Source organism: Cyrtonyx montezumae, unplaced genomic scaffold, assembly GCF_038088225.1.
Source record: "Cyrtonyx montezumae isolate F1298 unplaced genomic scaffold, pur_monq_1.0 scaffold_0, whole genome shotgun sequence".
NCBI lineage: Eukaryota > Metazoa > Chordata > Aves > Galliformes > Odontophoridae > Cyrtonyx > Cyrtonyx montezumae.
In genome coordinates, this window is record NW_027071824.1 from 2,796,004 (window position 1) to 2,820,572 (window position 24,569).

Genomic DNA, 24,569 nt, shown 5'->3' on the forward strand with positions numbered 1-24,569 from the left:
CATTCACATAACTGCTATATCATGATGTAGCATCTTGGTACTTCAAGCAGTGGTGTTCCAGTCCTTGAGTAGTTGATGCAGTATTAGAAATGTCCCAGTTTTGGGAATTATAAGCCAAAATTTTACTGTGTCCCAGTCTCTGGGGCAGATAAATTAGATCCAAGATGCCTTGTTTTTCTAGATCTTGAGTCATCGTTAGTCTCATTTGTCTTCCAGTAGTTTAACTGTCCTTTCTAAGAGGTAGTGTGGTCTGTGAATGGTGCATGGATTCACACTTGTTAAGAGAAAGCAGACCTGTTACTTAACATTTTCGTATTCCAAGGTCACATGAAGCTTTGTAGCCTATATTGTGTACATTGCAGTTGGTTTTCCTTATAATCCTTAAGCTATTCTTTTTTTCAGTTCTTTCATGTAAAAGTGACTGATGAATTCATTGTGTTATTTAAGATTCATTTATTTTTTAGATCGATTTGCATGTAAGTAAAATAGCATTTGTCATGTTGATCTCAATTCTTGTTTCAAAATCAGAAGACCACGTGGCATGACACCAAATACAAACAATTCTGTCACCAGAGAAACCTGCATTGGCAGAGTAACTGTCAGTTAGCAGAGAAATATTGGCAAACTAACATTAACTATATGGTGAAGCTACCAGCCTTCTGACTCTGACCAGAATTCACTTCAGTCTATACACAGGCACAAAGTTAGACCTTCCTTCAGCCCTCCCTATGGATATCCCTGCTATCCTGAATCTTACTAGGAAAGATTACTGTAAGGCATGAAAGCTTCTCACCTAGCTTACTTAATGTTCTCCAGTGCACCTAGTTTGGATCAGCATGTTACTTGCGTGCAGCATTACCTGAAGAGTGCCTCAGTACTGAGAATTGTGAGTCAAATTCAAATCACTTCTTCATTTTTCTGGTAAATTAAATGTGTGCATTTGCAGTTCTCATCTGCAGGCATGTAAAATAAGAAAAGCGTGATAGAGTGGGGCAATTCTTTTTCTACTTACAAAAACAAACAAACAAGATTATTTCACAAAAATCCTGCTAATTCTTAGCTGTTCTTCTGGTCCTTAGAACCACCAGGTACCTTGATGCTCTTCAGTTAGACCAAGATGTGCACAAGGGGGTCCTACCTGTCCTTTCCTCGTGCTGGTTGTATGTCATGCCTAGGTACCCAGTGCATAATTCACAAGGCCTGTCATAGCAGCAGCTAGAGGCAGGAGAGGTTTCTACAAGATCCACAGCATGACCAGGTGTCTCCTGTAAAGGGCTGTGCTATTTCTTGTCACTTTACTGGCAGAGGAGTTCAGAGGAGTCAGCATGGCAGTGAGCGCTTCAGTTCTGACAAGCTCAGTGGCTACACAGCAGTCAATAAAATAGAGGCCAGGACATTATGCTTTCCAAGGCAGAAGTCTGGCCTCTCTGTCAGCAAGGGTTATCTTTAGCCTGACCCTTGCTTGTCCTTTCTCTCTGCTAGGGCTGTTCTCTTTGCTTTGTTCTCTGATAAGGAGTCGGTTTTCATTTAAGTCACAATCATCACAAGGAGAAATAAGAGTGCAGATTTGATCTGCAGGGATGAAGCTTCACCTTTCCTTGCAATCTCAGGCATACTGTGTGTCTTTCAGAATGATGTAGGCAGCCGGTGTGTAAGACGCCTTTCTGTTCCCAACTTCAACATCCTTTGTTTTCCAGTTTTGTAGAACTAGAATTAATCTTGCTGTCCCTGTCCTCTTTGCTTTTATGCAGTGAATAGATCTTGCTGTCTTTTTTTTTCTTCCCAGTATTTTCCCAGGATGTACTAGAGAGAATCTTTTTTTTCTGTTTGTATAGTTGAAATCTCATTCTGTCCCATTCCTCTGCTTAGGGTAGTTTCCTTGCTCCTTGTCACTGAGAAAGGTTCTTCTTTCTCTGTTCTTTATTTTTTTCTGATTTTTTTTCTCATACCCATTTGCTTTGGCTCTCAGACACCGTAGATAAACAGTTCGAATTTGTGTTTGCAGTAGTTTAGTCCATGATACTTCCTTTGAATTAGTTATTCCAGGGTAATTGAAAGGCGAAGGCCATCTTGTAGAGGTGTTTAAATGTTTGATTTAAAATCCATTCCTTGATTTAATACTGGATAATTGCCAGGGCATGTGGGCCCTTTGTTACCTCATAGGTTGTTTCTGTAGATGGTGAAAATGCAGCTGAGACTGTGTCGTGGAAGAGTGCACAGAGCAGCAGTGAAGGATGGGAAATCAACGCCTTTTCAAAGCTCTCTGTATTTATTCTCTGCAGACTCAGTGCGTGGTGGAAGAGGAGCAGAGAAATGGTGTCTGCCCCAGCTCCCCTGTCCGAGTGCCTCCAGAGTCCCCTACCGCACAAGCGCGCTCCCTAAGGTATCGCCGCGTGAACAGCCCTGAGTCGGAACGCCTCTCCACAGCTGATGGCAAAGCAGATCTACATGAAAGAAGGTTTGCTCACCCTCTGTGACCTCCTACTGCTTGTAGCAGTGCCTTGAGGATTAGCTGTTGAGGCCAACCTGATGGTTAGATAAGTGGGCACTGAAAGGTCCTTCCTAGGTGGAGGAGTCCGCTCTTGCGGGCTTTGTGATGAGAAGCTCCTGCCACTCTAAGGCCAGTTAGTGAGAAGGGTTCCTGGGAGTGACTCCACAGGTAAAGAGTGGGACAGTTGTTGGAAAAAAGGCCAAGTATTAGAGCAGAGATGAAGTTAATAGTCGTAAAGCTGGGGTTTTTTTTTGCTGACCTTAGGTGGGAGGGAAGAGTGGGATCTAGTTAGGATACATACATGGGTGCATTTATTTTAAGAACTAGCTGGCAGATTCTCATCTGGTGAGCTTCATTGCTTCATTTGCCCAGAGTTGTGGCGGAAACCCCATCCCTGGGGCACCTGATGGAGCTGTAGGTGTCCCTGTTCATCGCGGGGGGTTGGACTAGATGGCCTTCAAGAGTCCCTTCCAACTCAAATGATTCTGTGGTGATTATTTTTCAATAATAATGATAATAGTCATCATCCTCAATATTTTCAGCATGTAATGTTGCATTTGTTTGTATATGCAAAGTGTGCATTGCATCCAGAAGGCAGAGACTGATTTTGAGGCTTGTAAGAGTACCTTATCACAGATCTACAGCAAACAAATGGCCAATAAGTGTAGAATAATAAGAATAATTAGAAGAAGCAGTTTAAAGTATTGTGTGCCAAGGAATGCAAGTTATGAGACATAAACCTCTGATGCTGATAACCCTCTTCATACTCTTTTTTTACTCCCTCTTCCTCTTATAATTGAAAGTCAGGACATGGACTGTGGTTGCAGATCTTACTGACAGAAATGACCCTGTAAAACAGGTGGGGAAGAGACAAGTCGCCTCCTCTGTCAGAGGGAATCTAGCAGACTTCAGCTGGGAAGAAGAGTCGCAGGGAGGCACAAAAGAGAGCTGGAAATAAGGAAGGATCTAAAATAACTAGAGAGAGAATGAGCCCCTAGTATTACCTCCACTCTGTTAGGTACTGCTTTATTCTGGACAAATGGAGCATCTCTTTCTGCTGTCCTCTTCCCACGGCCCATATTTTAAAAATAAAAATCTTTTTTGTCATCTTCCAACTAGCCTACCTCAGCGTGGTGCAAGCATAGTCCCTCCCTGCCACACAGTCTTCTCTTTATTCTTCTCTCTCCTTCTGTCAATAGTGACGTGACTCTTAGCACTTCCTCTGGATGCCTGGAGTAAATTCTTGCACTTCAGAAGTCTCTCTTCTGCTGGGGAAAGGAGAGAGACGTTGATGAAATCCCATCAGACTTTTTATTAATAAGAGCTCATTAAAATGCCATTTTTGATGTGCAGTGTGTGAGGGCTACTGTTCAGTCTTTACTTGTCTATCTAAGTCTTCACTGTTCACAATAAGACCCTTGGTTCTTTCAGATCCATCAGATGGTTTATGCTGAGACCTTTGCTTTCACGTTATTCTTTCTTTATATCAGCCCTTGGTTCACCACGTTCCCTGATTCCTCTTTCTTCATCAGAAAACAGCTCATTTTGACTTGTAATTCCTTCTGTTGTGCCAAAGAAACCCAGCTCTGCTTAGGAACCCTCCCCACCCCGTGGTCAGTCACCTTTGTGGTTTCCCATGAAGATTTTTCCCCAGAAGATTACACAAGGTTTCTGTATGGTCCTTGTTGAAATCACTTTGTAAAAAAAAAAAAAAAAAAACATTGCAAGTGTCTTTTTGTGGGCATCAGACATTGTGGCTGTGCAACAAGCTGCCGGCCTCTACAGTAGACAGAACCAAATAGGGAAGGAAAGGAAGCAGCAGGTGCAGAACAAGTGAGAAGCACGGACCATAACACTGTGGAACAGAAAGACAGAAGTGCCTCTGGCTTTTCCAGCCGAGATGATGCCAAGGCTGTCGGGGCACGGGGAGCTTCCAGGGCTTGATGGAAAGGTATTTCTGCATGGCTGCATAAGTTGATGCTATTTAGGTTGTGAGTCACTGAACATTATGCTGCCCTTTGTCAGTGCATATGTGGCATGTTTCCTTCCTGCTCCTGCAAATTATTTTGAGGTCACATACACCTTGGTAATGTTTGCAGTGGAATCAAAGATTCTTGCTGTCTTTAAAGAGCTCCTGTAGCTACCACAGAGACCTCAGTGGCCACCTTAGGGAGCGCAGTGCAACTGAAGGGGTATAGGAGCCTGGCTGTGGCATTTTTAAGTCAGACAGTAAATTTAAAATTAAAGGTTTTTTTTTTTTTTTCCACAAACCAGTAGGAATTCCTAATGGAGAAAGCATATTCTGGTGTTGTGGAAGAAAAACAGTTGGAGTTTTGTCGGCTGTAAGGAAGAGAGTGGGTGAAATTGGTGGTTATCATACAGAATTGCTTTAGGAGGAGTGTCACTCTGCTACTGTAGGTTCTAAGGAAATGTTTTTGCCTAAGCCCATTCTTCTAAAGTATACCAAGAAATGAGTGAGAGCTATGGGGTTTTCTTCAGCTCATATGATCCCTGTCTTTAACCACGTGATGATTAAATGGCTTCATGTTGTATCTTTAGATCACGAATGGATTTGCCTGGCTCTCCATCACGGCTTGTGTGCTCCTCCCAGCCAGCCCAGATGCTGTCCATCGACACTGGCCAGGCTGACCGGCAGGCGAGTGGCAGGATGGATGTGTCTGCTTCAGTGGAACACGAGGCCCTCAGCAATGCTTTCCGTTCAGTGCCACTTGCAGAGGAGGAGGACTTTGATAGCAAGGAGTGGGTTATCATTGATAAGGAGACAGAGCTGAAGGACTTTCATCCGGGTGCTGAGCCAAGCACCTCTGGCACCACAGATGAGGAGCCTGAGGAGCTAAGACCTATTGAAGATGGTGAAGAGAGGAGGCGCTTGGGGGCGGATGCTGCAGTCAGGCCGAAGACTCATGATGGGCGAAGTCGGGGTATGCAGCCTGTGACTGAGGAGGACAGTTCCCACAGACATGAAGGACCTTCTCAAACAGTATCTGACAGTAAACATGAACAGCAGACAGGAAGTCCAGCCCACTCCCCCTTACACTCAGCACCAGCTATCCGACAAAGGAGACGAGAGTCTGAACCTACCGGCCCTCAGAGACAGGTAAGACCCTTTCTCTGGTCTGTATCTCATTGCCTAGCGTAGCAAAATCATCATCTTGGGAAGCCTCAGCTATGCTGGAGAAATCTGTGGTTCCAAGCATGGATGGTCTTGTGAAACTTTGTGACATTACTCGCAAATGTCGTGAACACCTTAGAGGTGCTTCCTGTAGCTAGCAGTGCTGCCCACTACTAAGGGCACACTGTTGTCAAGCTATCTTAGCAATTTTGGCACAGAGGTGAGCGTGTTTCTCGTTGTAAGTATAAACTCCTCTTATTGCTATCCCTCAGCGATTTGTTAATAACTGCCAAGTTGTGTGGTGTTACTAGCACATCACAGTTTCTCAGCAGCAGCAATACGTTACAAGAGAATGCTGCCTACTGTAATCATACATCATGGGTAGGCCTGCAGCAGTGCATAGCATGGAGTAACTGCCTTCCTTTTGCATACCTAATAAAATCTCAGAGTAACCAGCGCATATATACCTCATCAACCTTACTTTAGTGTTGTTATCAGGCATTTAACTCACAGCTACTGTGGTTTTTTCCAAACAGCTGTAGAGGGCTTCATTCTTTTGGTGGTTTTTTTTCCTGTGGCCCTCTGAAGAAGTTTTAGTAATAGGTAATATCTCTTATTAGATTACCTGACGAAATGTGATATACTGTAGGCTCAGAGTACCTGTGTTGTATGTAGTCTTCATTTCTCAGACATTCGGAAGTTCCAATATTATAGAGTGTTAATTGAAAAATAAATAAAACTGCTCTCCTGAGAGCTGAAGCTTGTATGCTAGTGAAGATCTATCATGCACGTGCAGTCCATAAGTGAAGGAAACAACAGGCGAGTGTCGGACCGGGTCACAAAAATACCCTCCCATGGTAGGTGCCTTTGCAGACTTGTTTGCCTCTGGAAGATGGTACTTCCATCTTCCATTCCTTCTCAGCCTTGGTCTCTAAGGGAATGTTCACAAGATTGGATCCTTCTGCACAAGTCCTGCCCAGATTCTGTTCTTCTCTGGATCCCAGAGAGTAATTAAAAAAACAAAGGTAGAGGTGTTTGCTGTAAGAAGCCAGTATGTGGAATGGCCTAGATGCCTAGAGATTGCATAGGCAGGACCAGCAAAGTTGAAAGAGTCTGTGTGTGAATTTGTTCTGTACCCTTATTAAATTGATCAGTGCAAGATGCTCGTAATGCAATGAGTGTGGCACAAAGCAGCTGGTGAGAACCAGCAGGGACACTTCACTGGCATATTTTACGTAGCTAAAAAAGGCTGGAGCAAGCATAGTAAGTGCTGTGTGGAATGACTGAGGGAGTTGGTATGATGTAGTATGAAGGCTGCTTAGCACAGCACAGTGATGCTTAAAAAAGGTCACCCTAGCAAGCAAGAAAAGAAAATTCACTTCCTTTCATTAAATAAAGATAATGTGGTTGTGGGTGGTCACTTAATGTATCAGACACCCTTGGTTCTCCAGCAGCCTGTGCATTTCTTTGTTCTTCAGTTCGGAAATACTCCCTGGTTACTTCTGAGCCTCACTTTTTTATGTAGTTGGACCAACACTGGACTTGATGGAGAGCCTGGGGTTTACTTACGCTTCCTTTGATGTCTGGATCCTTCAGTCGCCTCTACATACACAGCTTCAAAATCAGTTATAGTTTTCAATTTCATCGTACAACTAACTGCTAATTCTCTAAGGAAAAATAACTCTGTGTGCAGAGGAAAAAAGAAGCATCTTCTGTGCTGTGAAGCTGGAGGCACAGACGATGAGAGCTGTAACCAGTTGCCCAAGGACTTTGTTTTTGAAAATACTGAGGGCCTCACTATCAGTGCTCCCTGCAGCTCAGGCTTGGGCTTCTTCTGGGTTTGTATGAAACTTTTATTTGATAGTGTATTCCTGATTTAATGCTCTTTCTGTTCCTTCCAGTGTATGCCATTACTGGTAAAGAGACAGTAACCTCTTGATTAGCACAGAATAATGGGATAGTTGATGTTGGACTGGACCTCTGTGGGCAGTCCAGTCCAGAATATCTGTGGCTGGGGGCATCACAGCCTCTCTGGGCAATAAGCTCCAGTGTTAAATTTTCCATAGTGGTTCAAAAGAAAGAAAGTAAGAGAGAAAGAACGAAAAGCCGCAAAAAACCCTTTTTCTTATATTTAAACTGAATTTTCTGAATTTCAGTTTGTGTCCATTTTTTTTGTCCTTTCACTGGACATTACTAAGAAGAGGCTGTCTCCATCTTCTTTCTCCTATCAGATATTTACATTATTTGATAAGATTCTCCCTGAGCTTTATCTTCTCCAGGCTAAAAAGGCCACAGCTCTCTCCATTTTTTTTTTTTGCTCCAGTGAGGGATGCCTCAGCCCCTTCATCATTCACTGGACGATCTTGAATAGCTCCGTGTCTCTTTCATACTGTGAAGCTCAGAGTTTGACCCGGTGCTCTAGGTGTGGCCCCACCAGCACTGAGAAGAGGGCAACAACAGTCCTCACCCTGCACCTGCTGGGAACATTCCTAAAGCAGCCTAGGAGGCAGTTAGCCTTTTCTGCAGCAAGTGCACGTTGATGGCTCATGTTCAACTTGGTGTCTACCAGGATCCCCAGGCACTTCTCTACCAAACTGCTGTCAATTGAGGATGCAATCTGTCCAGTCATGTAGGTCACTAATGAGGTGTCTCTAATATCATCCCCTGGGCTACATTACCAGTGATTGAAAGTTTGCACAGGTTTCAGACCAGCTCAGTGTCCCCTGATCTTGCCAGTACTTCATCATTTCATCTATGAGGATGTTTTGGAGGCAATGTCAGGAACCTTGCTGAAGCTGAGATAAGCAACCTTCCTTATTTTCTCCTCACCCAGTGAGCCACTGTTGTCATCACAGAAATCTGTCAGGTTCATGAGGAAGGATTCAGCCTTCATATATCTGTGCTGATGTCTCCCAGTTACTTTCTTCTTAAAGGATGTGGAATTAGCTTCCAGGAGGGTTTGCACCTTTCCAAGCTGACCAGTGTGTAGTTTCCCAAGTCGTCCTCATCTAAAGCTCAGATGTTTGTTCAAATGTTTGAATCTGTTGTAAGAAATACTGCAAGTGTGAGGGCAGGTGGTGTCCTTGTGAAACCACACTGTGTGAGGGAGCACAGTGTGAATGTTGTGGGCAAAATGAAGTTTAGAAAAGGCTTTTAGTAGCCTGGGAGAATTTCTGTCTTAGGAGGTATTTAAGAGATGTGTGGATGTGGCACTAAGGGATGTGGTGTAGTGATGGGACTCAGTAGATCAGATTAGTGATTAGAGTTGGTGTTGAAAGTGTTTCCCAACCTAGATGATTCTATAATTCTCTGTTCTCATATATTAGATATCTTCCATTTTCAAATTACAATGAGACAACTACACCACAGCACAGATTCAGGGGAAGCCCTGGTACAGAAGTAGAACAGGATTGTCATGCAACCATGTCCAGTTCAAGCCCTTCTGTCTGTGTACCACTTAGTGAAGCGCTGAGCATACAGCAAGGTATTTAACAGAGCATTTAGGTTTATTAATATGTGAATTTTAATAACTTAGTAACAGATTTAGGCTTATGTCTGCACACTAACATGCAGATGAAGGTGTGGAAATAGCTAAAATGTGTAAAAAAAAAAAAAAAAAAAAAAGATTTAGGGCTGGCACTTCTGTTTACACATGAATTCTGGTGCAAGATTTCTATTTTTGAAAAGCATTTATACCCACACTGAGCAATATCATTTAAAAATGTGTCAAGTTCTTAAATATGCTGACTAAATTCACTGATACTTGACAAAGATGGCGAGTTACTTCTGCCTTCTGCATTGGGAAGAAATGCAAACACTCATGCATTTATAAGTTTTAGCCATTGCTTCTGTCCGTAGGTCGGCACACACATGTACTTCTTGACTCTGAATCTCCTTTGCTGCTAGAGCAACTCGTGTTCTTCAGAATATTTTGAGCCCTATCTGCCTGCAACGTTCCTGCCTATGGCATGCTCTAAGAAATACAAAAATGTGAAGCAACACTGGGAGATTGAATTAAGTTTTTACCTATCCTTGGATATATTCTGCAGAGTTCATGGGGTGCTCTGTTTACACTGTGTCTTTTGGTCCCATCTCCTGGAGCCAGGAGTTTATCCTCTACTATAGATCTCAATGTAAGGTCCACTGATGTATTTCCTCACCAGCTTAGCTGTGCTGTTACAATAACTCTTTGTAAAATCCTGCTTGGTGTACTATGTTAGGTCTCTTTTTTTCCTGCAGCCATCCTCCCACAGCCAGGAGAATACCACGGATGGACTTGGTGAAAGCTGTCCATGTCTTGACCCTAAGAAGTCAGCAGTTGTGAAACTTAGAAACTCTTCTTAGTCCTATCCCACCCTTGGCATCTTTGCTGAGTGATCTCATAAGTGTGCTCAGCATGATGACTTACGTTGGCAATAACATGGGTAAGACAGGATGCAGTTAGAACACACTGGGCTGCCTGGGCCAGCTTCACCTGGGAGCCCAACTTTATCTCTTGTCACTGACTTTATTCTGTAAAAATCTGTGCTGGGAGACCTCAATGAGCCAAGAAAATTCTCTCATCTGGTGTTGAGCCCAGTGCCCTCACGCTCTTGAACCTCATCATCACCTTGTTTGAGGGATGCTGTAGTTGTGATGTTGCCTGGTGTCCTTGGGAGCAGTCTGTCCTTGCTGGTGACCCCTACATGTTGCTGCCTTCCTTCGTTGGTTTGAGGTCGTGGCAATTATTCTTCAGCAAGAGGCACAGAGACATGGGAGAGGGCTTTTTTCACAAAACAGGAATCTAGCATGTGAGGGGATCTGTACTGCCATTATGAATTGTGTACTCTAGTTTCCTGGGTTGCCCCTGGGTCTGTTACCTGTAGTTTCATTTGATTTGCACTGGGGACTGAAAGTTGAGCACGATGTTTTCTGGATTACATTTTGAGCTCTATGGCCACAGACCCTGCAGCAGTGATGAGGGAAATCCTTAGCACTCCCAGAGTACAGGAAGCAGCAGCGGGAGATGACAGAAACTACCACCTTGCTGGCTCTGAGACAAAGAGCTGTGTTGAAAGAGCTGAGCAGTGAGCTGAAGCAGAGCAGCAGGCTGTCAGATCCACGACACTGAGCAGAAGAGGTGGGCCAAGGGAAGAAAGCAGCAGGGAAATGAGATATGGATAGGTGCTGTGCATCTTGCCTTCGTTTTGATTCTACAGCAACACCTGTGGGATCGTTTCTCAGTAGTGAGCAATGGGCATTTGCAGAAAATTGCTAATTACATTTAATGTATTCTTCTAAATCTGTTGAGCTCTGTCAACACCGCCTTTCTCTGGGACTTCATATGAGAGGTGTCATGCTGCTCGTGTCCAAACAGAACAGGGTAGGGCTGATGGAGGGTGGTCCAGCCTGACTGCTGCCAAGGGCAAAGAGATGAGGAGGAGCAGCACCTCCAGCTTTGACTGTGCAGTTCAAGCATTAGGGCATCCGTTAATGTAAGTGGTATGTCTGTAAGCACAGCTCTGCCAGGAGGCAGCAATACCTGTTTTTACTTGCTGGTGAGGCATTTAAATTTACCCCTTTGTGGCCTGGGCAAGCTTCTTGGTTCTGTGCTGCAAAGGAAGTCCACCCAGATAGTAGGAGTGATCCTTTTTTTTTTCTTTTTTTTTTTTTTAAGCTGAGAAGGCCTTACCATGTTGGTATGATCCATACAGAGCAAATCATACTATGTGCCTGGCATGGAGCAAATAATAATTATAAGAATTCTGTGCGCTTATTTGTGCAGCCCACAAACAATACACCCAGGACTGAATTTGTAGGCCATCTATGCAAAGAAGAGGTGATTGTCCTTTTCTGGAATCGGAGTTGCTGTCTAGAATTTGTCCCCGGTACTGAGTGGCAGCATCATACATTATTATTATCTGAGTCTGATCTGTGCAGTAATGTGCAGTACATTTAGGACTGAGAATAATTGCTTTTCATATTTAATGCCCACCACAAGCTGAGTAGCTTTCAGATTCTTATGAAGATATTTGCCTCAAAACGCTGCAGAGATATTGAAGGTGATAGAAAAGATATGAGGCTGGATGGAGTTCAGTTCTTCTCCTCATATAAATCATAAAGGCAACATTTCTAAGTCAGCTAAGGAGAGCAGTGTTGGCTTATGGAAATATTGCCTTTTCCCATTTCCCAGTTATTCTTTGAAACCTGTAGGGAATCCTTGAAAATAAATGCAGCACAAGGAAAGCAATGAATTTGAAAGGAAAATTCCAGGAAAAGTGGTCAGCTTTGGAAATGCAGATTTGGAAACCCCTGTGAAAGCACTAGTTTGGTTGCACAGGTAGAAAGGAGAGAAGGAGCTTAGCGTTTTCAGGGTGAAGAGTCTGAAATCGCTCCATACTGCTTCTCTCTTCCATTCAGTGCTTTGAGGGAAGGTAGGGACTGCGATCTCATCGGGACACAAACTCTGTGAGTATACCTTCCTCCCTCACGTGGCCATCCCAGCACCACAGAAGCAGAAAAGGGACCTAAGAGTACATCTCCTCCTCCTCCTCTCCTGTGGCTCTGTGTTTTCAGTTTCTTACCGAACCTTAATTACACGCTGCCTTGTCTTTCCAGCTGCTGCCTCTGCTTTCCAAAACTGGAAGCATTAACACTCCCCCTGCAGGTACTGAGTAGAAAGCAGGAATGTCAGCGTGAGAAAGGGGAACTCCACTAACAGCCTTCAGAGCAGCCTTTGCAAATCCCTGGAGTGAGTTTTAATGAGATGCACTGAAGGAGTCCTTGAGAATCCCTCACTATTGAATACATATAATTATTTGAGCACTGGGTGTTTCAGCTTTTCCCTCATACACATGGTTTCCAAGTGTGTTCAGAGTTTGCCTGTTGTCTATATGCAGGATGTATGAGTAGCCTAGTGACAAATAAGTGATGCCAGAGAGGTGGGACGTGTGGCCAGAAGAGACGTTTCCCAGTAGCCAGAGGAGGGGACGCTGGCTGATGCTGCTGGTGTTGCTCGTGGTCGCATGTGGCTGGGGAGAGCATGCCAGGCCCCCGTAATTGCAGGCTCCAGTGGTGCCCGTAGGATCCCTAGGAATTTGTAGGCACAGAGCAGTCAGTTAGCCCAATGTAGAGCAAAAGCATTTTTCGTCCACCAGCGAAGATATCTGCAGCATGCGCAACACAAACCAGGGGCGAGTCAAGTCTTTGCCTGACACCTTTTCCTCCACTCTTCTTGGTCTTTTTCAGTTGGAGGAGGACAGGCCTTCTCAGCACTCCCTCCCGAGGTACAGCCCCCTGAGAAGACTGGCGTCCTCCGTTTTCTCCTCCTCAACCCTGGAGACAGAACACTACCCTCACGTTGGTGGCACTTTCATACAGCGCAGCCGTTCGGCGGAGAGCAGCCCCGTGCGCATGCCCCACCGCAGGCACATGCCCCCCACGGCAGGAAACCACAGACTCATGCCTTCCGTCCTCCGCATTTCCAGGTCCCAGCTCCAGCAGGTGTGGGCCCGCTTCACACACAAAACATAGCCTGTTCAGGGAAGCAGCAGCCTCCATAATGCAATAATAGATCCCACCTGCCCACAATGTGTCACCACTTAATGCAATATTGAATCCCAGACAACACTGGCCTAAGGTACTGTAACTTCCAAAGCCCCCGCAACCAGACCCCACAGAGACTGAAAAACATCCGCCTTTCTAAACCTCCCAGCAACCTGGGCAAGGGGCTGCAGCACGGCCGAAGATGAGAACGCACATGGCGAGCGCGTGATGTGTTTAAGAGGTGGATGCCAGGGCTCCTCTCAGAGACTCGCTTGTGTGTCCTGCGGCGGGGTAGGAAATGCAGGGCTGCCTCACTGAGCACACGCCATCAAGCCACAAACGTTGTCCAGTTACAACTGGAGCGAAGAGACCGTGGAGGTATCAGCAAGCATTGCCTTCCCCATGCAAATCTGTCTGAGCATCTCTGTTGGTATCTTACACCGGGCCATATCTGTAGGCAGTTTTACTCCATTTAGGCATAGGTAGACTCCCACTGGAAGCTTGCCTGAGGCAGGACCTCGGGATTTGCCCCTCTTGTGGAGTTACGATCATGTATCTCTTTGTTGCTTTGCCTTTGGAAATCCCCATGCTTTTGTTGTGATTTTGTTTCCATATGGAGACTACTTTTTTCTGTCTCTCTGGCTTTGCCTCTGTTACGTGTCAGTGGACCTGTGTGTCTGCTCTCCACTCCTAAGCTGCTCCAAATCCACACGCCTTCCTCCAGAGGCACTGACTGTCAAGAGCTGGATGGCAGGGCTATTCTTACTGATCCAGCCATATATTATGCTATTTCTAAATTTCAGAGGCTTTAGGCACCTGCAGCTTTTCAGTGGCAGAGCAGCCTTGCTTCTTGGCCATGCTTGGAAATGCCTGTGGTGATAGATCTTGCTTCAGAAACAAACTGGCCTCAGCACTGGTACACAGAGCCCCTGCAGCCTTTGTCTAAAACTTGAATCTCAGAGGCAAAAGGAGATAAAAATTGATTTAAATTGTTGAAAGTCTTTATTTCTCAAGTTTGCAGGGGTAGTGTGTCCTTCTCAGTGTAGTTGCAGTGTAAAACACCAGGCTGTGTGAGGACATTCTGTCATGAAGTGGACGTTGTAACTGTTGGCTGTTGAGCCGAGCGTTTGGTCTGGTGTTCTGGGAGGAGAGGCAGTATATGGGCGTGAATGTTTAGGGGGATCACTGGTGGTGCTCAGGACTTCAGGAAAAATGTGAGCCCGGGAATCTCAACTGTGAAAATGGTGCGAGATAGATATGGCTGTTGGAAGAGAGCTGATGATTTGTGACATGAAGGTATTACCGTGGAGGTAGGATGTTTCCAGCTGAGTTAAGTGAGCACTTCCTTCCAAACACCATTTTCCATAGGTATACCTGACCTGCCAGAGGTTTCTTTGCAGATTCAGCACTCTTATAAGTCAATTTGAAAGTGTAACCTCAGGTAGGGTGGGATGGTGCTTTCTGAGCTACTAGGACTTGGCCCTGTGGCTCAGCATGGCTCAGGACCTACTTTAGGCAAGCTGGGCACTCACTGCCTCCTGTCTGCCCGCACATCCCCCATGCTGGGGGGTGGACACAGAGGAGGCAGCGCTCCATGCTCAAGAAGATCTGTGTAGGCACAACCAATCTCTTCCCACAGTCATTAGTGAGTCACTGACAATAATTTCTTTTGGTTTGAACCACGAATAGGAGTGAGCAGGACACTTTACTGCCCACCTAAGTTGTTCTCTGCAATTTTTCAGTCTGCTTTATTCCTAAAAATAAAAAATAAAAAGGCCCTGGCCGTTGCCAGAATTGCTCAGCCTGGATTATCCAGTAGCCTAATCCCATTTGGCTGCTTTTCTCTTGAGAAGCACAGAGACCTCAAAAAGCAAGGCTTTGCTTGTCTCAAAGTGACGTGAGAGGTAATGATTTCCTGAAGCAGACTCTGCTCTGATTTGACTTCTTTCCACATTCAGTAGAGCTGACTTTACTAGAGCAGCAGGTTCCAGAGAAAGCAGAGCTTACGAAAGAACAGCTCAGTTGCTTGTAATAATTTTTAGTTTATGGTTTCCAGAAAGCTGATGTTTGCTTTTAAGGGCCAGTGTTAGGAACAAAACCAGAGATTGAACATGTTTTAGTTTTAGCAGTGAAAAGGGAGAACAAACAAAATAGCTGGGACTTCATAAACTCCAACCTACCAGTTTCAGCCAGAATAATGACTGGCCGTTGGATAGCTCTGGACGTAATGTTCAGAAGGCAGTGATCTATCTAATGTTACTCATCGTGGCTCTAGAACTGTTAAGCTCCAAAATCTGATTGAAAAAGATAGGTGATTTATACAGACTTCAATAAAACTCTTTCCTACTTACAATTATTAATAAATTGTAAGCCAACTAATCAAATGGAATATGTTTCTATGTTGGTGTCTCTTGCAAGGCTGTTTCTCATTAGCACTTCCGAGGTTCTGACCTTAGCTCAGCTCTTCCATGCCTTCAAGTGGCTATCAAGAGGAAAATACATAATGATTGGATGGAAGGTTTGCAGTGACAGGAGAATGGATGGCTTGGTAAAACAATACTGGCAGGCCAGCTCTGCAGAGGGATCAGGACTGCTTCGGAAGTTGCTTGCAGTCAGACTAATTATTGCATCCAGCCAGGAACGGGGTTGTTCTTCGGAGTGTGAAGAATATAGGTCACACACACAGAGTGGGAGAAAGCATGCCCTCAGAGGTGCTGTCTCCCAAAATGACGAGGGACTTGGCAGAAATAATTAGCTGCATGCGAGTTCTCATTGTGCCTTTGCAGGGGTGGTGGTGGTGAAGCACTTCTTTGGTGTATCAGCAGGAAAAGGAAGATGTGAGCGGAAGGGGAGATCTTTTGTACGAGTGAGATCAGTGGCAGGCATGGAGCCCAAGCCTTGTACAGAAAATATTTAATACGATTTTCTAAACCTGAGGAAGGGAGATTTAACACAGGAGTTGCTTGGTTCTCTAAAGCCTGCCTGGTGGAGTGAGCTTGAGGAAGGGCAGTCTACCATTAAAGACAGAACTGCAGTGTGGCATGGCCACCATTAGCAGTGCCTACCTGAAAAGGGCAAGATGGGTTTTTAAGCTGCCAGGCAAAGGTACGGATCTGGTTGCTGGAAGATGGAGTAAGAAGAGCCAAACTATAGAAGTAAGATGCTCGTTTTGAAGGCAGAGATTGGTGTCAAATCACTGATGCATATTATTAAAAGACAAACTGACTTCCCCCTGTTTCAACTCTCTAAGATGGGCTGTTAATTTCTAAACCAGTCCTGTTAAACTGACACCTGGGGCTCTATGCTAGAATCCTTGGACAAGTTGCTGTGGCCTGTGTTTTATGGGAAGCTTTATTTCATGTTCAGTGCTCCATATGGCTTTTAAAATCTACTTCTAAACAAATTAATTGGTGCTAATGATGAGGTCCTGATGTTACAGTAGAATGAAAAGAATATTTAAAATAGTCCATTTGCTTATTTTTTTACCATCTTCATCTAATGCTGTAATAATTACTGTGGAATCCACGTATTATCGAGGAACAGTTGGCAAATTAAAGGAATGTGAAAATAGCTCTCTTTTTATATTTATGGAACTGTAATAAATTAATACTGGAATACTAAAGAACGTTACAGTGCAATTCTAAAAACCCTCTTCAGATTGCATTTCTATCGCATTTGTTTGTCGTATTACATTTATAACCATTGCAATTATAAATGTGAGTGGATCCAAAAATCAGTTGCCAAAAGGAAAACAAAACTAACAACTGCAGAGTGCAATGGAAGTGGCAGGTGACCATTTTCTATTAAGTCTGTGCTTCTGTGGTCAAGTTAAAGGAAAGAGGTTCCAGTTCTCAAAGAGGTGCCCTCCTACCCCCACTGCACACTCTTCAGCCCTTTCCCCCCATGTGCATGAGCCTACACCATGAGAAGGAAAGCTTTTTGGTTAGTTTGGGTGGGGTTTTTTCACTAGGTTCATTGGTGTTCTGGCTCGCTGTCCTTTTGAGCAACAGCTGTTTTCCTTTTGTTCATGCCCAATAATAGGGTTTCCTTCCTGAAATAAACGTTCTTGGTTTTGCTTCCAATTGTACATAGTACTTGTTCTCCTCAGAATCCAAAATGAGGATTGAAGTGAGTGTTTGCCAGTTGCTTGCCATGCAGAGTTCGCTAGCATCAGAAAGACAGGTTGCTAGGATCTCATGCCCATGCTCATTCAGTGAGCAAATGCACATCAATGTTGTATACTTGCAAAAGCCATCTTTTTATATCTTGGTCCCTCGACTTTCTTTCTATGCAGAATGGGAGATGTTTGCAATTTATGGCTCTCTTCCCAGCTGCTTCCTGCAGGAAGGAGCTAATGAGATGATGTGATATTTGTGCAAACGTTACCGTAAATGCTTGAGTTCAGCCCACAGGAATTAGCAGTGAAGCTGCAAGGTGGTACCTGCAACAGTCTCATTCCTTCCTTGGTTGAGTTGCTTCTCTGTGCTCCTCCTGGCACAGCAAATGTGCAGGTGAAGAGCTGCTGGAGAAAGCGTGCTGTGTCCTGCAGCTCACAGCCAGGCAGAGCAGGGAGAAGGCTGCAGAGTAATGTGCTCAGGATGATTATCTTTGGTGGCACTTAGGTGACATGGGATTGAATGAATACCTATGGCTGAACTTAAAATGGAAAAAAAATATATGCTTGTCCTGTAATGCTGCAGGACTGCTTTGCCAGCAGAGCTATGGCAGTTGTGGGAGTGAAGAGCTTTGTTTCCTGACTTGGAGTAAATGTAGTTCTGCCACCACAAATTCACTTCCAGTGGAAAATGTTTTGGTGGAAGGGTATTGGTTGAAAATAAACCCTACTAACAAAGGTGCAGTTTTGCTGTTGTGTCTGCATTTAAGAGTATCCTGTTCATGTACTCACACTGACTTTGTCTGCCATTCCCATGCTGTCTTGCCAGTGTTGAGGAGCAAGTTAAGTGGGAGACTTACACTGCATCACCTCTTTCACAGTGTGAGGTTCATTCTATTACAGCGATGTTAGAAATGTCCTGTAAGACAGCCATGTGGGTGATACAGTCCCATCCTTACACTACCTCTTTGTGATCAAAAGTCTCTCTTGCTTTTCCACTTCTCTTTGAGGTGGATCTGAACCTGGACATTGCGGTGGTCAAGGCTGCTGCAAGATTGTTGATTTGAAAGGGACAAGCTGACCCTAAAGTAGTCTTTGTTGTGCTCTGTGTCCCTAGGGCCTTCCAGGCAGGAAGAAGATGGAGTCACAGCTGTGGACTCCAAAGGAAGATCTTTCCTTCAGTCCTTTACTTGTCCATTGCTGCTGCTGGCCTGCCAACAAATTAGCTTCTGTTCAGTGGTGAATCTGGGTGCAGGAAAGGCAGCATTCATTGGCAGCCCTGAGCTGCTGGTGTGCTTCATGCACAGTGACAGGCAGAGCCTCTTCATGTTTCTTAAGAGAAGCTCTCTTAGACCCAGTTGCCTCTTTGTTTTCTGTTGCCTATCGTATTTCTTCTCCACATGGCAAAGCTCTTTTTACCTTCCAGTTTCAAGCGTGGGTCCCACTACATGTGTTCACCAGCTTCCTTTGTGTCCATTCCTGGTGTATTATCCCTCATACTTCTATTACATCTCTGTGCCTCTCCTCTATCTTCAACCTTTAGTGTTCCCAACAGTTGGAAAGCAGGATTTTTTCTTGCCTGCTGCACCAGTTTCCTTCTGATTTCATGTTGCAGCGTGCATTTGTACTTCAGTCAGCCTCTTGCATTCCCTCTCTCTGATTTCCTTGGAGGAAGCAGTGAAAAGTGGCACATTTTGGCAGTTGGAGCAGTTGCAGCTCTACCTGGAGGAGCACTCATCACGTTAGTTGAAGGCAGCCTGATTTCAGAGATGATAATGCCAGACACCTTTCATTTCAGGACGGAATTTCACAAGTTTCAACTTGTGGAATTCTTAGGATTTAGCAAACACCCCCAAATCATTATGTACATGAGCAGCTAAATTCAGAAAGCTCTTTCCCTTAAGACACAGCAACCATCTGTGACTGCAGACCGTATGAACAGATGATGAAGAACCAATTTTATTGTTGTTAGTCTCTAAGTTTTATTTAAATATGTGCCAGGTGAGTGAGAAAGTGTCTCAGTTCCACTTGCGAAGTCTTTGTAGTGCAAACCCTTACAACAGGATGTTTCCTGAGCTGGCAAAAATGGCTGTTGCCATTCTCCACCCTGAAACAGGGGCAGCAATCCAAATACAAGTAGAAGTGGGATATTTCCAACAGCCTGTATAGGGAAATTTTAGGTGCAACAGAGCTGCCGTGTGGTTCATCAGTTCTAGACTTGAACTCGCTGGTGTTTCCCCTCATTGCCTGTCTCATCTGGAGGTATCTTTTCTTTGAGAATCAGTATTCCTCAGTTTGGTATGCACAGTGAGATTTTCTCCCTTACCTGCACTGTGCCACGGGCATGAGGTTATCTAAGTCTTGCTGTTGTAAACAAGCTCCAGGTTGATTCTCCAATCTTGTTTGGCATCTCGCTCTCAACGATAGCTTCTGTAGCATCCAGACTGCGGGCTAGATGACAAGGCCTTCACGATCCTGTCATCAACCTTTTTTCTTTTCTGAGGTGAAAGCTCTCTGTTTTAGATGTACTTTTTGCATGTAGGACTCCTGGAAGGAGGTAAAAACTGATGGTTGAAAGCCCTCAGCAGCTTCCCCAACCTGTCTGAGGGTCTCTTCAGGAGTTGAACAGCGTTTCATTTCCAAAGATGACTCTAAAGCCACTTTCTTTTATAGCTTCTCTGGGTTATGAGCACTTTGAAATGAAAAATGGAACAAATGCTACTGGGGAGATTTCCCTGCCCTGCGCTTCAAGCCTTTCTTCCAAAGAGTTCACTTTGGAGTGTTGAACTACCTCATTTGTCTTTTGTTTCAGTAACATTGCCAGGCCTTGGTACCACTTTGTCCCCAACTACACCGTCCCAAAGCGCACAGCTTCTTCTGAGTGTTATATGTATATATATATATGTTTTGCAGTAGATGCATTCTGCAGTCAGATACAAGGCAAGGAAAAACACCTCACTTTAGCTGCAGTACTCATGCCTTCCTACGGCCTCGTGGCACTAAACATCCCCAAGTGCTTTATTTTTGCTGTAAGCCACTTCTCTGCTGCTTGACATGCTGGAGGAAGTCTGCAGCACGTAAAGCCTTTGTGGAACTTGTCAGCGTGAAGTCAGACAGGAGGGTTTGATTTCACAGAGAGTTTCAGGAGACAGAATATTCTTTTGCAATCTGGAAGCTGTCAGGACAGTGGGACCCTGTGTATAACCAAGAAGATTGAGGTGTTTCTTCGGTTGCACATCACCAGGGACTTCACTTGTTCTCTCAAGTAAAAATGCACTATTTCAGTCTGGTGCTGTGATCCTTTGTAAATTAAAGTAAGGAAAGAAAATACAACCATTGGTAGTTCAGAGCTGTATTGCCAGACAGCTCAACAGTAGAATACAGTGTGAGTCTGAAGATCAGAAAGCATGGAAGGGTATTGGTCTTTTTCTTGTTTTCTAATGTCCTTCCTTCTCACGCCTCTCAAATAATCTTGTATCATATTTCTGTGTGGGATTTGAGTGCTTGGCAATGACACGAGATTGTTTTTTAAAAATGAGGAGATTTTATACTGCTCACTTGGAGGGACTGAAGAAAGACAGCCACCGTGTTTGTCCAGTGGGTCTAGCATCTCTTCCTTCGAGTAAGATAGTCTCCTTCGTGTCCACTCACATTAGTGTAACAGCCACATAATGCTGCATTGCATCGATGACCTCATTTATTTTTATTACAAATAAACTGCTGGATTAGATGAGTGAGACATTTTATTAGCGGAGATGTAGTCACCACTCTCGGAACTGTACCTGAGGCTGAGGTCGTTTTGATGCTCTCACATTAAATAAGAAAGGGTTCTTTTATGCAAATGTCTTCAAGGCAGAGCCTGCTATTTGTATTTTCTCTTTTTCCTTTGATGACAAATGGGAAAGGGCTGCTGGGAGATAGCTATCATGTATTTGTCTAGCTCTGCTTTGCAGTGGTGGATGAGATTCAAGGGACTAGCTGAAGCAAATAAAATTGGGTTTCCTAAAAGACAAGGTCTAAAGCCTTCAAAATCATGAGTGATTTGCAAACCCCTCAGCTCCTGTCGATGTTTATAGTAAATAAATTGCCCTAGCAATTTCTCAGCTTGAGAACATGGGGCATCTTTCTTCTTGACCAGCTTCTGTTGTAATTGCCAGCCCTCTGCAGAGTGACTGGAAGAGATGACAGTTTCTGGGGAGGCTGAGCAAAGTAAGCCAGGTGTGCTTCCCAATTTCGCTCCTGTCCCCAGAGTGGTGTTGGGATGCTTTTTGCTGGAGCTTCCATTTCTGATTGTATGTATGTTCATGACCCACCTGTGGAGTGTGAATGGCCACGTGTGATCATGCCTTACAGAAGCGTTTCTGTGTGGGTAATGGATCACTTTGCACACCACGAGTGCTCAAAAGACTGCTGCAAAGAATCTCAGTCAGTTAGAGGAGGTGTCTTCATGGTGTGTGGTGCAACTGGTCTCCTTGGCACGTTGCAGATCTGAGCAAATGCTTTCAGCAGCACGGCTCAGCCCAGTTTTGTTTGTTCAGTGTCTTGTAGCATTCATATCCCTCCCTTGGCCATCAGCTGGTGGCAGCGTTCTGGTGTCAGGAAGGGTGCTGCCACTTGGGTCATAACACATTAGTATGCAAACACCCATTTTGGGTAATGTTAAAACATGAAATAAAGTGCATAAAGGCTGATCGTTGCCATACTGCCTTTTTGTTGCATTTTTGTACCACGTGCTTTGTGTTTGGGTCGCTGTAACACACATCTGCTGTTTCGTGGGACTACACAAAGATTCATTTATGGGAAATGCTTCTAAGTATGATTTGATGTACTGCAACTCGTTTGTATGACACATACCATGGAAGAAACAATGTTACAATGAATGTACATTTTTAATAAGCTGCTAACCGTGTAAGCTGGGGACCGAAGCAATCCCCATTTTACATTCACTTGCATGTCTTTCAGTGTTGAAAAAGAAAATTGCTTTATGTTTGAAGGTCTTATTTTTTCATATGCAAAAAGTGTTTCAGGTTGGTTACCTCATCTAGTGCACTTGCCTCACAAGAATCCCCAGGGCTTCCTCCAACTTGAATCAACTCTTAGTTTGATTATGAGTGCAATTAATCAATCTGGCAACGTGAAACACAGTAATGGCAAATTTCCTCTGAGCTACAAGTCACATCAGGAGGATTTCTCTGGGACTCTTGGCCCCTCAGCTGAAAAGAGCCAGAGTGGGCTCTTTTCCAGCGCTGCTGACTTACGATTATTTTGATGACTAAGGAAGATGTTTAGCTCTCAGCATTTCCTTCTTCTTTCTTGCTGCTATTAAGTTGCCTTTATAATTAGGGACTAGAAAAATGTTTGGATTATCATTTCCTTCCACTTTGCTCGCCATTTCCTGAGTCTCTTCTGAGTGATACAAATGAGGTGGTCCGTGTGTCTGCTCTGGCAGGGAGCACTGCACCAACGCTTGCTGGAGGCACTGGTGGGTACAAGCTAAGTGGCAGGTGTACGACCTTTACAGAGCTATTGCTTCCATCCACCACGCTAGGGAAACTGACACAAACCTAACAACATCCGAAAGCACAAACAGGGAGGAACAGAGCACTTACCAGCATAGGACTGCACTGTCCTATTCACTTTGTAAAAGTTGAAAACAAAAAGTGGCTGTGGAGCATTTGATGGTAAGATGCTGCAAGGAACCTCTCTCTGATGTTTATGGTGCTGATTCTTGGAACGCAGACATCCTGCAAGCGAGCATGGCAGCTCTAAGACCCCTGCTACTTTTACCTCATGTGTTGCTGGTTGGAAGAAAAGCTGCTTCAGAAACTCAGATTCTTTTTTTTTTCACTCATTACTGTAAATCCCACCAGGTCTCTCAGTCCCAAACAAGTTTAGACTGTATTGGCAGAGGATAATGTCACTTCCAGGATATGCTACGTTCCTGATAGTATCCAAATCAAAGCTGTTACAGGGAAGATTGGACTGTAGCTGTTGCTGTCTGTGTGCCATCTGCATCTCTCAGGACTAAGGCCTCTTCCCATTCCCAATGGAACAGTTGACGTCACGTTGGGAACTTGATTTCTGCTTCTTGGACTTCTCAGCTCGCATGAAGAATCTCAGGGACAGCATATCCTTCCTTTGCATTACCTTGTGTCACCTGTTAGACTTCTGCTGCTGCTAAGCAGGAGAGAGTCCAAACCACATTTAACCGTTGATTTTCAGTTAGGAGGTGAATGTGGGTTTCTGTAGTCATTTCTGTTGATAGGAGGCAAAATCTGTAGGTTGTACTTTCTGGTTTGTTTGTGAAACTTCATCCGCTGGGACTTGAGTTTGCTCGAAGCAGTGGATCTCAGGAAAGTCCCCTTTGTGCCGGTCTCCAGCGTCCGGAGCCCAGCAGAAAGGGCTTCCTCGAGCTGCCAGAAGCCCTCACCAACTGCTAGGGACAGAAGGTGTGAGGAAGCTGTGGAAGCTCATCTCAGGGGGAGGGCAGCAGGGACACGGGAGGGAAGCAGCTGCTGTAGCTTTAAAGGTGGTACTGAGTAGGGATCGACTGGTAGGATGTAGTTGACTAAAGGGATCCAAAGCTTGTTTTCCCTGAGTCTTTTTATTCTTTCTGTATATCTAATAATCCCTTTAGAGCCTAATGTCAACCCCTTTTTGTACTGCAATAACACTGTAATATATGCTTGCACTAATTCTTCTGGCGCACCGAGCATGCAAGACCAATTTAAAGCTTTTTCAGAAGAAAAGCACTGTATTATTGTGTACATAGACATACCGAGAGAGAATTTGAATTCTGTCTCCTGTATAAAAGCATGCATTGATTACCTGTATGTAGACCATGCTGTAAATGCTGCAGAGTACTGTAAAATCCTACACTTGAAACCACAACGAACAGGCAATGACATCAAAAACAAACAAACAAAACAGAAAGCTGTGCAATGGATTTTGTGCCTTTTTTAAATCCATGTATGTTAATCCAGACAATCGGAAAAAACAAAAAACAAAAAGAGCTTGTATACTACCAAAACCTTATTAAAGAATCAAAGGCAGCACCTTGGTGATGGCTGGGCTTTTTGTTTGCTTTCTTGCTTTGTTTTTCGACTCCCTTTGCTTTCTGGCTCTGGAAGGGTGTCCCCTGCTCATCCTTGGGTACGTGGGAGCACGGGGCTGGGAGGTAGAGGAGCTCTGATAGAACTAGCACTCATTTGCTAATGTGATCACTGAAAACTTGCAGTGAAGTCAGATCTGGGAAGAAAAACAAGGTCTCGTGACTGTTCAGGACCTGTTGTGAGTTCCATTTGTGT

At 44.4% G+C, this 24,569-nt stretch overlaps 1 protein-coding gene across 2 annotated transcripts in view; it reads left to right on the forward strand.

Annotated features, from left to right (window-relative positions):
* TTBK1 (tau tubulin kinase 1) overlaps positions 1 to 24,569 on the forward strand; it is a 93,694-nt gene that overhangs the window by 59,476 nt on the left and 9,649 nt on the right. For both annotated transcript variants that reach the window (XM_065729812.1, XM_065729883.1), the window contains exons 12-13: positions 2,283 to 2,458; positions 5,051 to 5,609. In XM_065729812.1, the coding sequence (XP_065585884.1) occupies positions 2,283 to 2,458; positions 5,051 to 5,609 (735 nt within the window). The remainder of the gene's footprint in view (positions 1 to 2,282; positions 2,459 to 5,050; positions 5,610 to 24,569) is intronic.